Raw genomic sequence first — 16,413 nt, 5'->3', positions numbered from 1 at the left:
CATCTGCTCCTCCATTATTTCCCCATTGTGCCCCCCCTTTTATTCCCCCTGAAGCCCCAGAGTTGGTCGGCATGGTCTTGAGTCCCCTGAGTGAGCAGAGCCAGGGAAGGGTGGGGGATTCCCTGGCTCCAGGTGTTGGGGAAGGAACCAGTGTGCCCAGGGAGGGGTGTGATAAGAGAACATAGCTCTTCAGGGGTGGGGCAAGTTTTATTGGGAAAGAACCCAGCTCAGGAGTTGGGTGTTTCAGAGTCTGCTGGATCCTGGGCCGCAGCAGCGGCCATCGCAGCAGCTCGTGCCTCCTTCTTCTTTCTTTGTTTCTCCTCCTTGAGGCGCTTGCGATGCTGCTTCTCCAAGTCCTGCAGCAGCTCCTGGAAGCGGGCACTCCTCGGGTCCACGTGGTATCCCAGGCGCTCCTGGGCCTCCGCCTGCAGCCGGGCCCTCCGCTCCTTGTCTGCTTGCTCCTTCTCCCTGCGTGCCTGCTGCTGCCGCCGCCAGTTCTCAATCATCTGTGGCATCTTGGCCATGCACTCTTCAATGAGCTGCTCCCTGCCAGTGAAGGAGGGTGGTTGATGAGGGCAAGCCCCACCCAGTCAGACCAGTACCCATACACCCACCCCCAAGCCTTTGCCCACATCCTGCCTCTTCCAGCTCCCCCATATTTTGAGATGAAAGGCTTACGGTGGTCTTTAAAACGGTCAAGAAAAGTCCTTGACAAGTGAAGCAAGAGGCAGAAGAGAGAAACTAGTATGTGTGAAAGTGACAGTGTTAGTCACTCAGTTGTGTCTGACTCTTTAAGACCCTGTGGACTATAGCTGCCAGGCTCCTCTATCCATGGAATTCTCCAGGCAAGAGTACTGGAGTGAGTAGCCATTCTCTTCTCCAGGGGATCTTCCCAACCCAGGGATCAAACCCCGGTCTCCTGCATTGCAGATTCTTTACCATATGAACCACCAGGGAAATACATATGTATTTAACCTTGAGCAAGCCCCAGTCACTCCAGGAGCAGACCCCAAGTCAACCCAACGTTTCCCTGAGCTGTCTCCTGAGCACTCCTAAGTGCCACATGTTATTCCCATAGCACATTCCTTCATCCTACAGACATCAATGAGTACCCACTCTATGCCAGGCCCACTTCTAGATACAGGAGTGGAGGCAAGAAATGAATCTGACCTTTCCCTCCAATAGGTGGTAGGTGTGAGTCACTGTTCCATTTTAAGGATTAGAAACATGAAACTGAAAGCCCCATGGTAGGGTTAGCCAGCTGGGATAACTGGGTTTATTTGACGTAGGTTCACATCCCAGCTCTTCGTTCACTGGGTGACTGGACAAGTGACTTCGCCCTCCTTGGCCTCAGTTTACTATCTTTCAAATAAGGGTGATTCCCTCTTCCTCTTAGAGCTGCTGTGAGGACAGGAACAGTAAACACCAGGAACACACTTGCCTGACTTTGGCTGCCCCCTCTCTTCAGTAAGTGACACAATCAATATCTTCGCTCTTGCTTCCATTCTTCTTCCCTCTAAATCCTTCAAACCTGCCTCCCAAGTCCGATCTGTACCCTTGATCCCATGCTCCATCCCCTCTCACACCTCCCCAGCCACACTAATGCCCAGGCTGTTTCTTAAAGCACATACCTACCTCAGGGCCTTTGCACCAGCTGTTCCCTTTACCAAGAACACTCTCCCTAAGATCTTTCCATGGCTACCGCTGATCATTCATCTCTCTGAGTTGCTCAGTCATGTCCGACTCTTTGCGACCCCATGGACTATACGGTCCATAGAATTCTCCAGGCCAGAATACAGGAGTGGGTAGCCTTTCCCTGCTCCAGGGGATCTTCCCAACCCAGGGATCGAACCTAGGTCTCCTGCATTGCAGGTGGATTCTTGACCAGCTGAGCCACAAGGGAAACCCAACAGGTCTCTGCTTAAACATTTTAAATGTTAAGTTCTCAGAGAAGCCTGAGGCCTACCAAGGCGAAGTCGCCCTCAGGCGTGCACGCTCCACCCAATTTTATCTTCCTAATAACTCTGGGTCACCATCTGAAATTCATTTTGTTCCCCACTATGCGCTCAGCACCCGGGACATGGCTTTGCGCACAGTAGGCGCTAGGTAAAGATTTGTTGACGGATGACTAAATGAACTTAGCCAGAAGTCTTTTTGTATCTAGGTGAGCGTGCACGTAAATACTGCACGCAAACCCCGCGATAAACCGCCCAATGGAGTAAGCACTGTTGACGCACAGTTCACCACCGGCCCGCAGGCCCGCAGCCCCGCTCCCGCCCGACCGCACGCAGGCACCTGGCTTGTCGCTTCTGCTCTTCGGCCAGCTGCTGCACCCGCAGCGATTCCTGCATGACCGCCAGGCTCGGGTACCATTCTCGCTCCTCAGCCTCCAGCTCGAGCAGCTGTTCCCGCGACGGCCATAGAGAACCGGGGTCAACCCCGGAGGCGGCGCCATGCCGCGCGAACTGCTTAGCTGCGTAGCGCGGCCCCAGCTGCCAGCGCGGGGTCAGTGGGTCATCCGGGTCGGGCCACCAGGGGTCCCGTGAGCGGCGCGGAGGCGGCGGCGCTCGGTAACCGCGGGAGCCCGGGCCCAGGGTCGTCACCCACCCGAGCAGGCAGCGAGTCTGCCGCATGGGCGCAGCCATCTTGGCCGTGCGAGGTCCTCGCGAGCAGGCCGGGGCTGGCCGAGGCGCTGCCTGCGCGTGAGGTGGGGGCCGGGAGGAGGCAAGGAGCTTCTTGGCTGCCTCAGTTCCGCGCAGGGAGTCGAGGGGGGTAGTCTTATTTTTTACACATCTTTAATATAATTATAAAATTTCCTGTAGCAGTTAATTTATTAAAATCGTATTTAAATTTTTTCTTAGTTTTTTGTTCATATTTAAAATTTAATTTTATATGTTAAAAATAGCATTTATTTTAAATATTAACATTTAAATGTTTTAAATTTAAACTCATTTAAATATTTATTTAAAACACTGAAATATTTTTATTTTAAATTCTATGTATTATTTTATATTTTAAATCTATGCAACATATTTAATTTTTTTAAAATCCAGGCAAGAATATTGGAGTGGATTGCCATTTCCTCCCCCAGGGGATCTTCCTGACCCAGGGATAGAACCAGTGTCTTCTACGTCTCCTAGCATTGTAGGAGGATTCTTTACCCGCTGAGCCAAGGGGGAAGCAACTCCTGGCTACTTTCTAGGTCCATGGGCTTCGATAGTTGCTACTCGCTGGCTCACTACTTGTAAAGGGACTCTGGTGCCCTTTAGCATTGGGATCATCGGTACCAGGGAACAAACCGTGTCCCGTGTTGGGAGACGATTTCTTACTCACAGCACCACCACGGAAGTCCTAAATATTTAAATTTTACATAAACACTTATTTAAACATTGTTCACAACATTAACTTTTTATATTATGCTTTTTCATTTGATTTTAATCTTTATTTAAATTTTAATTTTGAATAATTACTTAAAAGTTTCCTTAACATTTATTTAAATGTTTACATTTTGGGGCCTTCCCTGGTGGCTCAGATGGTAAACAGTCTGCCTGCAATGCAGGAGACCTAGGTTGGATCCCTGGGTGGGGAAGATACCCTGGAAAAGAGAATGGCTACCCATTCTAGTATTGTTGCCTGGAGAATTCCATGGACAGAGGAGCCTAGTGGGCTCTAGTCCATGGGGTTGCAGAGTTGGACATGACTGAGGGACTAACACTAATATTCCTATCTAAAAACACTTGAATTTGAAAGTAAATATTTATGATATTCATAGAGAAATTTTACTTTACATCGTATTGTAAATATTTAGTTACTTTATACCTTTTAAGTTTTTTTGTGTTAAAACATTTAAAACATTCAATCCTGGTGTAGAAACTAAATACTATTTTTGAAAAAGGATTTCTACCTTAAAAAGAAAGGAAATTCTGACCCATGCTACAGCATGGATGAAATTGAAAGCCATTATAGTGAGTGAAATAAGGCAGTCAGAAAAGGACATAAGTTGTATAATTTCACTTATATGAGGTCCCTAGAGGAGTCAAATTCATAGAGGCACCAAGTAGGAGGGTGCCTGGGAGGGGCAGGGAACTGGGGAATGGGAGTTACTGCTCAATAGGTACAGTGGATTTATACTGTATTGAGTATAGGTGCTCAATAGGTGCAGAATTTCTGTTTGGGATGATGGATAAGTTCTGGAGATGGGTGGTGGTGGCGGTTTCACAACGTTGTGAATGTGCTTAATGCCACTAAACAGTACACTTGAAAATGGTTAAAATGTAAATTTTATGTTGTGTATATTTTAGTATTAAAAAAAAATGTCATTTGCCCAGTGAGCCAGGGAGCCTGGACAAGAATGTTCATAGTTCATAGCAGTACTGTCTATCATATATATTAATCTCAAGCTGAAAACAATTCGCACCTGAGTCCATCTGCAGTCGAGTGGATCCCTGAATATTGATGTTTCAGCCAACAGAATACCACACAGCACTCACAGTTGCTCACTGCCTTGTGGATGATTCTCATCAACATCTTATGCAACAAAGGAAGTGGGACCCGAATGATTCTTTTTCATAAAGGAATGTTTTTGATTGTGTCAGGGCTTCCCTGGTGGCTCAGTGGTAAAGAATTCACCTGCCAAGGCAGGAGACTTGGGTTCAATCCCTGGGTCAAGAAGCTGCGCTGAAGGAGGAACTGGCAACCCACTCCAGTATTCTTGCCTGGAGAACCCCCGTGACAGAGGAGCCTGGTGGGCTACAGTCCAAGGGCTCTTTTAGTCTGACATGACTTAGCAAGTCAACAACAGAAACAAAGTTTACACAAATTGTCCTTTTTTTTTTTTTTGTCCTTTTCATATAAAGTTGAAAAGTCCTAGTGTTATGGATGCACTCTTTAAGAGGTAAAAGATAAAGAAAAGCCAAACAGTGACCATTCTGGAAGTCAGGCTGGTACACCTCTGGTGGGGATAAGGAGGCAGCTGGGTGGTGGTCACATGGCAGATGTGGGAGGGGTTTGCTTTGTAACAGATTACTGAGCTGGGCATTCCCATTCTGTTAGCTTTTCTCTAAGTGGACTGTATTCCGTGTTATTTCTTGATCCGGGCTTTAGTGATGCCTGAGTTATAATTATTCTTTCAGTTGGATATAATTGTATATGTGTGGGTTGCGCACTTTCCTGTAGCTTTATTATATTTTGCAATTTAGAAAAATGAAAATACACGCAACAAAAAGGATTTCAGTGAGAAGTCCTACTCCCACCTGTCTCTCATCCTCTGCTTCCTTGGAGCCCCCCCACCATCACGTGTGTTAGTTTCTTATGTATCCTAGAGTTGGTTTGTACATTCTTTTTTTGAATTTTTATTGAATTTGTTACAATATTGCTTCTTTTTGTATTTTTGGCTTTTGGCCCTGGAGGCATGTGGGATCTTAACCCCCTGACTGATGAGGGATCAAACCCACAACCCCTGCATTGGAAGGCAAGGTCTTAACCACTGGACAACCAGAGAAGTCTCTATACTTTCTTATTTACAGTGCTAATGGGTTATTTCACAAGGACAGAAGATTACGGTCATTGTATCGTCACCCAGGTTTAACAAATACTCACACTTTGGCTCCCTTGCTTCAGGGTGTTGTTTTTTGTGTTTATTTCTTTAAATAAAACGAGCCCTATTACAAAAGCTTCCAATGACAGTAAGGCCTCTGCCTGCAGATTCCAGTCTTCCCTCCACCCTTTACCCCCTCCACCCATCACCCTTCTCAGGACTGACAGTTACTTTGAAATCAGCTTATTCTTCCAAGACCAGTCTTTATACATTCATTACTTACCTAGAGTGTGTGAGAACAATATTAATGCATTAATATATTTTAAACAGTTTGCATAAATGGTATCCTGAATGTATTAGTTTGCAACTTTTTCCCCTCAGCCTCTTGGTTTCCGGATATCTCCAAGTGGATTCACGTAGATTTCTGCTGTGCAGCTGTGTTTTTCACAGTGTGGGTCACAGGGCCCATTATTGATTCAGGAAGTCAGTGAACTGGGTTCCAACCAGCATTTATCTCTAGGTTTATTTACAGTTAAGGGAAGAATGATTCATAGAAAGCTTCTTTTCATTTTTAAGGATGTTTTATTTTTTAAAATGAGGTGACACATAAAACTTAGTGCTGTAACTTGTTTTGGCTACGCTGCTTCTTTGTTGCTGCCTGAGGGCTCTCCCTAGTTGAGGCTAGCGGGCGCTGCTCTCTAGCTGTGGTGCTTGGGTGGTGGTGGCTTATGTTGTTGCAGAACACCAGTTCTAGGGCATGTGGGCTCAGTAGTTGTGGGATGAGGGCTTAGTTGCCTTACGGCATGTGGAATCTTCCCGGACCAGGCATTGAACCTGTGTCCCCTGCATGGGCAGGCAGACTCGTAACCATTGGATCATTAAGGAAATCCTCGTAACCATTTTAAGGTCCACTACTGTTCAGTGGCCTTAAGCACATTCACATTGTTGCGCAACCATTACCGCCATCCATTTCCAGGAATTTGTCATCTTGTAAAACAGAAACTCTTTCCCCATCAAGCAACTAACTCTCCATTCTCCACTTCCCTCAGCTCCTGGCAGTCACCATTCTAATTTCTGTCTCTGTGAATGTGACTGCTCTTGGGACCTCATGTAAGTGGAATCGTATAGTATTTGTCCTTTTGTGACTGGCTTGTTTCACTGAGCTTAATGTCCTCAAGGGTCAGAATTTACTTCCTTTTTAAGGCTGAGTAATATTTCATTGCAAATATTCACCACAGTTTGTTTTTCTGTTCACCCACTGATAGACATTTGGGCTGCTTCTACCTTTTGGCTATTGTGAATAATGCTCCTGTGGACATGGGTATAATTGCAGTTATTATTAATGAAAAATACAGAATAAAATTAAAATGTCAGATTGTATCACATGTACTAACGGTAAGTATTGTTTGGTGAAACATTTATTTCTGTCACATATGCATGTATGTGTATATACTGGTGATGCAGTTGTCATTAATGGTAACAAAGCTTCCCCAAACAACTATTTTGTTATGCTTATTGTGTAGATCAGGAATTTGGGCGGGGCACAGTGGCGATGGTTGTCTCTGTTCCATGCTGTCTGCAGCCCCCAGTGGGAATAATTGAAAGTTGAGTGACTTACCACCTGGCAGCTGGCATCATCAGAAAGCGTCTTTATTCATCCATGACTTACGATGGATTCTGGCTGGATATTCAGCTGAGGTGTTGGCGGGGACAGCCACCCAGTGGTCTCGCTTTTGGTCACACAGTCACCAACATTGTCTAGCTTCAAGGGTAGGGGTCAGAGACCTTGTCACTCACAGGAGTCTCAGGGCCGCATTGTCACAGTTGCATACAAAGGATTGTATATAGAACATGTAGGATAGGACATATTTTTTAAAACATGTATTTATTGTATTTGGCTGCATCTGGCCTTAGTTGTGCCGTGTGGGATGTTCACTGTGTCATTCAGTGTCGTTCATTGCGGCACTCAAACTCAGTGGTTGTGATGTTCAGCCTTAGTTGGTTCATGGCATATGGGTTCTTACTGCCCTGGCCAGGGATCAAACCCACAATCCCTGCATTGCAAGGCGGATTCTTAACCACTGGGCTACCAGGGAAGTCCCAGGGCATATTATTGAGGCCTCTTTGGAAACTACAGTCTGCTACCTCTGGTTCATAATATAAAATGTATTTCTTACTGTGTTTAGTGGTTTTTAAAAAAAGGTTGGAAAAAAAAAGTCTGCTCAGGAACTTCCCCGGCGGTCCAGTGATTAGGACGCTATGCTTTCACTGCAGGGTGCACAAGTTCAATCCCTGGTCAGGGAACTAAGAACACATGCCACACAGAGAAAATAATTAAAAAAATGAAATAAAGTATCTGCTCGATATTGTCCATAGTATGAATAAACTATAATTATTCTGTCATGCTGTTTTGATGGACGTTTGTTTCCAATTTTTCTTGACTGCAGAAATGGTGCTTCAGTAAACTGCCCTTACTGTATCCCCATGTGCCCGCTCAGGGAGCTCACTTTGAGGCGCTCAACAAGTCTGTCCCCAAGGTTTGCTGAGGGACACGTACCAGCGTGGTTGAAGTCCAGTGAATGAAGTGGATTGAAGGAGGAGGTGAAGTGAATAGTGTTAGGTAGTACCCAGCCATGCTGGAAATATAAGCCAGGGCAAGAGTTTCTGGTTTTATTCCAAGGACAAAGGGGAGCCATGGGAGGTCTCTGAGTGGAGCAGTAATGAATATGACTTATGATTCTCCTCTGGCTTCTGAAGAGAAAAAACATTGATGGAGCAAAATGTAGAGAAGCAGGAAGACCCATTAGGAGGTAGAAGGGGCATTAGGAGGTAGAAGTACCCATTAGGGGTAAGAGGGTGGTCCCTGACCTGCACTGGCCTCAGGGCATTTGCATTACTTTTCCTGCTGCCAAGCTTAGAACTATCTCCCAGGATCTACAGCTGGTGGGCTCTTTTTTTCCTTCTGTTTTTTGGCCATGCCTTTCGGCATGCAGGATCTTAGTTCCCTGAGGATTGAACCTGAGTCCCCTGCAGGGGAAGTGTGGTGTCTTAACCACCGGACCACCAGGGAAGCCCCATGGTGTGTGTGTGTGTTAGTTGCTCAGTCATATCTGACTCTTTGAGACCCCATGGACTGTAGCCCGCCAGCCTCCTTTCTCCATGAAATTCCCCATGCAAGAACACTAGAGTGGGTTGCCATTTCCTTCTCCAGGGAGTCTTCACAACCCAGGGATCAAACTCAGGTCTCCTGCATTGCAAGCAAATGCTTTACCATCTGAGCTACTAGGTCCCCAGTGGTAGGCTATTCCTTGTCATTCAGGTTTGACTCAGCAGACACCTTCCTGGCTTCTTGGAACTTTGTTTGTGCTAAGTCACTTGTTGTGTCCAACTCTGTGACCCCATGGACTGCCTGCCAGGCTCCTGTGTCCATGGAATTTCCCAGGCAAGAATACTGGAGTGGGTAGCCATTTCCTCCTCCAGGAGATCTTCCCAACCCAGGGATGGAACACATGTCTCCTGCATTGGCAGGTGGGTTCTTTACCACTAGCACCGCCTGGGAAGCCCTTGGAACTTTGAAGACATACAAAATGAAGTAGAGTTGGTCCCTGACCTCAAACACCTCAGTCTTGTGGGTGAGACATCCAAATAATTACAGTGAAGATGAAGCAGGAAGAAAGTGCCTGGAATGGGGCTGATAGGCAGACAGGTGTGAATTTCTGAGCTAATTTGCTACCAGACCAGGAAATTTGGGGACCACGGGGCTCCCAGGTGGTGCTAGTGGTAAAGAATCTGTCTGCCAATGCAGGAGATGCAGGAGATGCGGGAGTTGGTCCCTAGTTTGGGAAGATCACCTGGAAGAGGAAATGGCAACCCACTTCAGTATTCTTGCCTGGAAAATTCCAAGGACAGAGGAGCCTGGCAGGCTACAGTCCATGGGGTTGCAAAGAGTCAGACATGACTGAGCACATGCATGCATGCTGAGTTATAAGCTGGGACTCCAATGTAGTAATTGATTTGCAGCACAGTCTGGACAAGGGTCTCTAACATGCAGCCAGGAACTTGAACCACTGATAAGGAGCAAACTTGCAGTAGAGGAAGTGCAAAAAACCAGGTGCAGAAGAACCACTTTTGAGAATTTTCTTTGCAAGATGGTTTGTGACAGTTAAAAAAATGGATAATGGAGAAAAAATTGGGGAGTATGTACGTGCAGTGAAATACTCTTAAGCAGTAAAAATGAAGGAACATGAAGGGGAGGGCAGATGAAAGTTAAAAGGATACATTAAGATATCATATATATTGTTTTATACAAAACAATTTTATGTATCTTTTCTGAATGGACAGGTACATAGTAAAACTGTGAATACCAGTCCTGGGGATTAAAATTGGCTAATTCAAGGATTAAGGACAGTATAAAGCCAGTTTCTCTCATATTTGTAACCTTTTATTTCTTAATTGGGTTAATTGTTCAGTCACTAAGTCACATCCAACTCTTTGTGACCCCATGAACTGCAGCATGCCAGGTTTCTCTGTCCTTCACTGTCTCCTGGAGTTTGCTCAAATTCATGTTCATTGAATTGGTGATGCCATCCAACCATCTTATCCTCTGTCTCCCCTTTCTCCTTCTGCCTTCAACCTTTCCCAACATTGGGATCTTTTCCAGTAAGTGAGTTCTTCGAAACAGGTGGCCAAAGTATTGGAGCTTCAGCTTCAGCATCAGTCCTTCCAATGAATATTCAGGATTGATTTCCTTTAGGACTGATTGTCTTGATTTCCTTTCTGTCTAAGGGACTCTCAAGAGTCTTCCCCAGCACCACAGTTTGAAAGCATCAGTTCTTTGGTGCTCAGACTTCTTTACGGTCCAACTCACATCCATCCATGACTACTGGAAAAACCATAGCTCTGACTACACGGATCTTTGTCAGCAAGGTGATGTCTCTGCTTTTTATTTATTTATTTTTATGTCTGTGCTTTTTAATATGCTGTCTAGGTTTGTCATAACTTCTTCCAAGAAGCAAGTGTCTTTTAATTTCGTGGCTGTAGTCACCATATGCAGTGCTTTTGAAGCCCAAGAAAATAAAAACTATCATTGTTTCCACTTTCCCCCCATCTATTTGCCATGAAATGATGGGACTGAATGCCATGATCTTAGTTTTTTGAAAGTTGAGGGTTTTTTTTTTTTTGAATGTTGAGTTTTAAGCCGGCTTTTTCACTCTCGTCTTTCACCTTCATCAAGAGGCTCTTTAGTTCCTCTTCAGTTTCTGCCACTAGGGTGGTATCATCTGCATATTTGAGATTATTGATACTTCTCCCAACAATCTTGATTCCAGGTTGTGAGTCATCCAGCCTGGCATTTGGCATTTTGCATGATGTACTCTGCATATAAGTTAAATAAGCAGGGTGACAATATATAGCCTTGACATAGTCCTTTCCTGATTTTGAGCTAGTCAGTTGTTCCATGTAAGGTTCTAACTGTTGCTTCTTGACCTGCATACAGATTTCTCAGGAGACAGGTAAGGTGGTCTAGTATTCCCATCTCTTTAAGAATTTTCCAGTTTTGTTGTGATACACACAGTCAAAGGTTAGCGTAGTGAATGAGGCAGAAATAGATTTTTAAAAAAATTCCCTAGCTTTTTCTATGATCCAATGAATGAGTACAGGGTAATGAGTACAGTGGTGTTATATTTTTATCTCTTTCTCTCCCCTCCTCCCATATATGACGTATTTATTTGGCTGTGCTGGGTCTTAGCTGCGGCACACGGGATCTTCAATCTTCCTTGAGGCATGAGGGATCTTTCAGTAGCGGTGTCTGGGACTTAGTTCCCTGACCAGGGATCGAACTCAGCCTCCCTGTATTGGAAACTAGGAGTCTTAGCCACTGGACCACCAGTTGTTGTTGTTGTTTAGTCGATAAATCATGTCTGACTCTTTGTGACCCCATGGACTGTAGCCCGGCAGGGCACCTCTGTCCATGGGATTTCCTAGGCAAGAGTACTGGAGAGGGTGGCCATTTCCTTCTCCAGGGGATTTTCCCAGCCCAGAGCCTGAACTGGAGTCTCCTGCATTGGCAGGTAGGTTGTTTACCATGGAGCCACGAGGGAAACCCCTGGACCACCAGGGGCATCCCTATATATTCTACTTTTATATTACCTATATCGTATACATATTACCATATGTTTATCTATATCTATAATGTATTTTATCTATCTTTATACTTGTTTGAATGCCCAAAATATCAATACTTCACTTAAAAAACAAGGGGCAGGACTTCCTGGCTGTCCAGTGGTTAAGACTCTGAGCTTCCACTGCAGGGACACGGGGTCAGTCCCTGGTTGGGGAGCTGAGATTACTCATGGGGCACTGTGCAGCCAGGAAAAAAAAAAAGCAAAACAAAACCACAAGGGGCAGAACAAAGGTATTCATTGCTTTCATGTATGTAGTTCTCTCTCTTTGTCTTTGCATTTTTTTGCGTTGAATTTTTAAACTCTAAAATGAAGCTCCCCCCTCAATCTCATCATGCCCCTCCCCAACAGGAAAATCCTGCTGCTCTTTTCATTGTGCAAATACCTGTAAGTTAACCTCCTTCCCCCCAAAGGTCAGCACCTTGTGAACTTTTCTTAACTTCATTTTTTTTTTTAAATGCTCTCTTTCCATGTTGAAACTTTGAAGAGTGTCGCAGCCCTGTGCAGCTGTGTGGGATTATGGGATTATGCCTGGCGAATCTGGAGAACAGTAAAGAATCCACCTGCACTGCAGGAGACTGGAGAGACAAGAGAGACAAGATTCTATCCCTAGGTCGGAAGATGCCCTGGAGGAGGGCACCCCCTGAAGGAGGCCAGCTCACTCCAGTATCCTTGCCTGGAGAAACCCATGGACAGAAGAGCTTGGCGAGTTGCAAAGAGTCAAACATGACCGAGCGACTGAGCACAGCACCGCGTGGCTGGAGGCAGTGAGAAAACCGGGAGAGAGTGCGGAGAGATGGGTGTGGGGGATGGGGTGGGGGTGTGTGGGGAGGTGGTGGGAGCAGACAGGGCCAGGCCTGGAGGGCTGCAGGGAGAATTTTTTTGCTGTTCCTGAGTGAGATGGGGTCTCTGAACGGGCAGGAGCAGGGGAAGGGCGTGCCCAGCCTCAGGTGCTCACAGGCGCTCTCTGGGGGCTGTACGGGGAACAGATTTGGGGGAGGAAGGAGGCGGGAGTTGGGGTCCCAGGGCGGAGGGACTGCTCAAGTTCAGGAGGGAGATGATGGAGACCATGTCCAGGTGCGGGACCGAGGAGGCAGTGGGAAGTGGGCGAATTCTGGACAGATTCTGGAGTGGATGGGACCTGCCGTCATACCAAATTGGGGAAGGGGTGGAGTCAGAGAGAGGGGTTAAAGATGCTCCTCCCAAGTTTGGAGCCTTAGTATCAGGCAGGACGGAGCTGCCATCGGCTCGGTCTAGAGGACAGCGGAAGGGAAGATCGCCGAGGGGGGCGCACTCAGGGGATCGGATTTAGAAGGGTGAGAGGGAGGTATCCGTGCACCCTCACGTGGGGAGCTGGGAGGCCGGTGTCCAGGGCACGGACGCCGTACAATGCCGAGAGTTGCCGCCAGAGGGCGAGCGCACCCCATCACACTCGCTGCTCAGAGGGCCGCTGGGAGGACCGGCTCGGCCGCTTCTCATGGCCCTTTGGCTGCAGCTCCTCACCTGGGTGCGAGACGGGAGCCTCGCAGGTGTCAGGGCCAGGCGACCCCGAGGTCCCAAAGACTAACACGACGCGGCCGGTCCTTTATCTGCCTCGAGCACTCCAACCACCACTCCCCACTGTGCTGCTCCCACCTAGGGTCTCTGCAAAAGTGCCACCTCCACAGAGGGGCCTTCCCTGACCACCCTGGGGGCCCCGACCCCTCTAAGGTACATCCCGTTTTAGTCTCTTCCTAACAGTTAAGGGGCTTCCCTGGTGGCTCAGCTGGTAAAATCCGCCTGCAATGTGGGAGACCTGGGTTCAATCCCTGGGTTGGGAAGATCCGCTAGAGAAGGGAATAGCTACCCACTCCAGTATTTTGGCCTGGAGAATTCCATGTTACAGTCCATGGGGATGCAAAGAGTCATTCATGACTGAGCAACTTTCACATTTCAACAGTTAAGACTCTCAAATCATCTTATTTATCCTGTGTTGCCTGTTTTCTGCAGTTCAATTTAAAGTCAACGCCAGGAACTTCCCTGGTGGTCCAGTGATTAAGTTTCTAGCTCCCGGTGCAGAGGGCCTGAGTTTGATACCTTGTCAGGGAACTAGATCCCACATGCTGCAACCAAGAGTTCACATGCTGCAACTAGAATCTGGTGCAGCCAAATAAATAAATGTTAAAAAAAAAAAAAAAGCCTGTGCCAGTGAAGGCTCATTTTCTGTGTTGTCCATTTATAACCCCAGAGTTCAGAATCATTCCTGGCCTCTAATTTGTGCTAGAGGAAAAAAAAAACCCCAAACCAACAATGTGTTCATCATAGCTTACTCATGGTGCTACTGTGTACCAACCTCTGTTTGAAGCTCCTTACATAAATTATCTCCAGCCTTTAGAACAAGCCAGCTAAGTAGAGATTGACTTTCTTTTGTCTTGTTTTTTGGCCACACCACCCAGCTTGCAGAATCTTCTTTCCCCAACCAGGGATTGAATCCCAGCCATGGTAGTGAGAACACAGGAGTCCTAAGCTCTGGACCTCCAGGGAATTTCCCCCAGGTAGGGACTGTTGTTATCCCCACATTACAGAAGAGGAAACTGAGGCCCAGAGAGATGCAGGAACTTGAGACTGCACAGTCAGGAAGTTTCAGTGTCGAGTGAAGTCCGAGTTCTTCCTTGGTGGCTCAGTGGTAAAGAATCTGCCTCCCAATGCAGGAGACACCGGTTCGATCCCTGATCCTGGAAGATCCCACATGTCTCGGAGCATTGAAGCCCGTGTGCCACCACTACTGAGCCTGTGCTTCAGAGCCCATGCTCCAGAGCCCACGCTCCGAAACAAGAGAAGCCTCCACAATGAGAAGCCTGTGCACCGCCACTAGAGTCACCCCTGCTCCCCATGGCTCGAGAAAAGCCTGCACAGCAACAAAGACCCAGCACAGCCAAAAATAAATCAATTTTTTAAAAAAGTTTAAAAAAAATTTAAAAGCTTTAAAAAAATACCCAACAGAGTGACATCCCAAGATAGTGCTCCATGGTCTAGCTCAGCACAGGTAGGAGATAGCAAACCCACTTTACTGGTCATTTGTCTGCTCAGATTCAGTACATTGTATTTTTTTTTAATTAAAAAATATTTTTTTTTAACACCAAAAACATTTTGTTTTGGGGTACAGCCAATTAACACTGTGTTTGGTACAGTGTTTGATAGACTATCACTGACTAGAAAACATGGATGTCACATCTCTAGAAAGAAAACCTGTAGTAGTTCAATTCCCAATATGTACCTTAGTTTTTTGTTTGTTTTTAGCTTTCAAGGGAAACTAAGAATCTCGACCAACTTTTCACTCAGCCGTTCTAGTTTTAAAGGATGAGCTACAGGCTGTGTGTTTTTCTTTACCAACATAGTGCTTATTAAATACTTTTGTACCATGAGTAAAATTTGAGGTGTTTTTGCAAAAAAAAAAAAAAAGTGCAGCCTGAGAAGCCCAACTGCAAAGTCTGAGTTTGCTGAAGGGTGAGTGGGGTCCCAGTGGTAAAAGAGCTCCTCGGGGAGCCCAGCATTGTGTTTTGAACCCCTGTTTCTACGCCGACCCTTCTTGGTCTCCACAGTCTCCACACTCACAGCCCAGTCCCCAGATACCCTGCCAGGCTAGCGGGAGGGGTGAGAACCCAGCAGGTAGGGGGTTCACTCTTCTTCCCATTGTAGGTTTGCAGAGGTGCCTTCCAGGCTGCCCAGGTGGGGGGCAAATCATTCAAAGTGGCTCTGGAAGGAGTGCCCTGGTGGTCTGGTGCTTAGGACTTGGTCCTTTCACTGCTGTGCCTGAGTTTGATCCCTGCAGATCAAACTCAGGTTTGACCACAGATCCTTGCACAGATCCTGCAAGCCTTGAAAAAGGGCCAAAAAAAGAAAAAAATGGTCTGGAGGCCCCAGATTCCAATTACCAGACAGCAGGGATGGCTGCCTAAGGCCCTGAACCTGGTCCCAGACTGACCAACAGACAGACAGACCCATGATCCTCAGCCAGCTCAGCGGGGCCTGGCTGCCCTTAGGTTTGGGGAAGCCCGGACCATGAGATCTTCCAGCTCAGCCCAGGGCTGCTGCCAATCAGACCCAGTCTCTGGGTCAAGGGGCCCCAGCCTTCCCAGTGCCACTCTTTGCCCTTGGCAGCCAGAAGACCTTCTTGGACTGCACCAAACTGGGTAACTAGGGACAGGCAGGCTGTAGCATGGGCAGGATGTGGCTGCCACTGTTTCTCCGCCACTGGATCCACGGGACGTGGCCTCAGAGCTAAGCAAGGCTTGGCCCCTCACGCAAGTAAGTGTACAGGTAGGAGGAGGAGAGGGCTGGGTCTTAGTGCTGATCGAGCACAGGCTGAGGCACCAGACAGATTGGGCTCAACCTTGCCTGCTTCAGCTGAATGTTTCTAATTTTTAGTTTTCTCTCCCACCCGGGCCAAAGCAATTGCCACCATCTTGGCCCCAGCTTTTGCTTATGGCCACCCTGTCCCCTGAGTCTGTTTTTCCGTCTCATGGCCAGAGGGCATGAAGGATTTTTTAGTTGTGGCATGTGGGGTCTAGTTCCCTGACCAGGGATCGATCCCAGGCCCCCCCTGCATTGGCAGCATGGAGTCTTAGCCACGGAACCATCAGGGAAGTCCTGCCTTAATCACTTCTGCAGCCCCATCCCTGCTCTAGCACAGAAGAGCCCGGCACACAGTGTTTGCTG

The 16,413-nt window shown here is 47.0% G+C and overlaps 1 protein-coding gene across 1 annotated transcript; it reads right to left on the bottom strand.

Annotated features, from left to right (window-relative positions):
* Positions 1–188: 188 nt before the first annotated feature.
* On the bottom strand, positions 189–2,678 carry GADD45GIP1 (GADD45G interacting protein 1). The gene is made up of 2 exons (XM_020887092.2): positions 2,296–2,678; positions 189–546 (listed from the first exon to the last, which is right to left on the bottom strand). Exons 1-2 carry the CDS (start codon positions 2,643–2,645, stop codon positions 228–230), a joined length of 669 nt encoding a protein of 222 aa, XP_020742751.1. The 5' UTR covers positions 2,646–2,678; the 3' UTR covers positions 189–227.
* Between the last annotated feature and the right edge of the window lie 13,735 nt (positions 2,679–16,413).

Source organism: Odocoileus virginianus, chromosome 3 (genome assembly GCF_023699985.2).
Source record: "Odocoileus virginianus isolate 20LAN1187 ecotype Illinois chromosome 3, Ovbor_1.2, whole genome shotgun sequence".
In the NCBI taxonomy this organism is placed as follows: domain Eukaryota; kingdom Metazoa; phylum Chordata; class Mammalia; order Artiodactyla; family Cervidae; genus Odocoileus; species Odocoileus virginianus.
The sequence above is the reverse complement of the archived record's forward strand: the minus strand, read 5'-3'. Positions and strand labels throughout refer to the sequence as shown.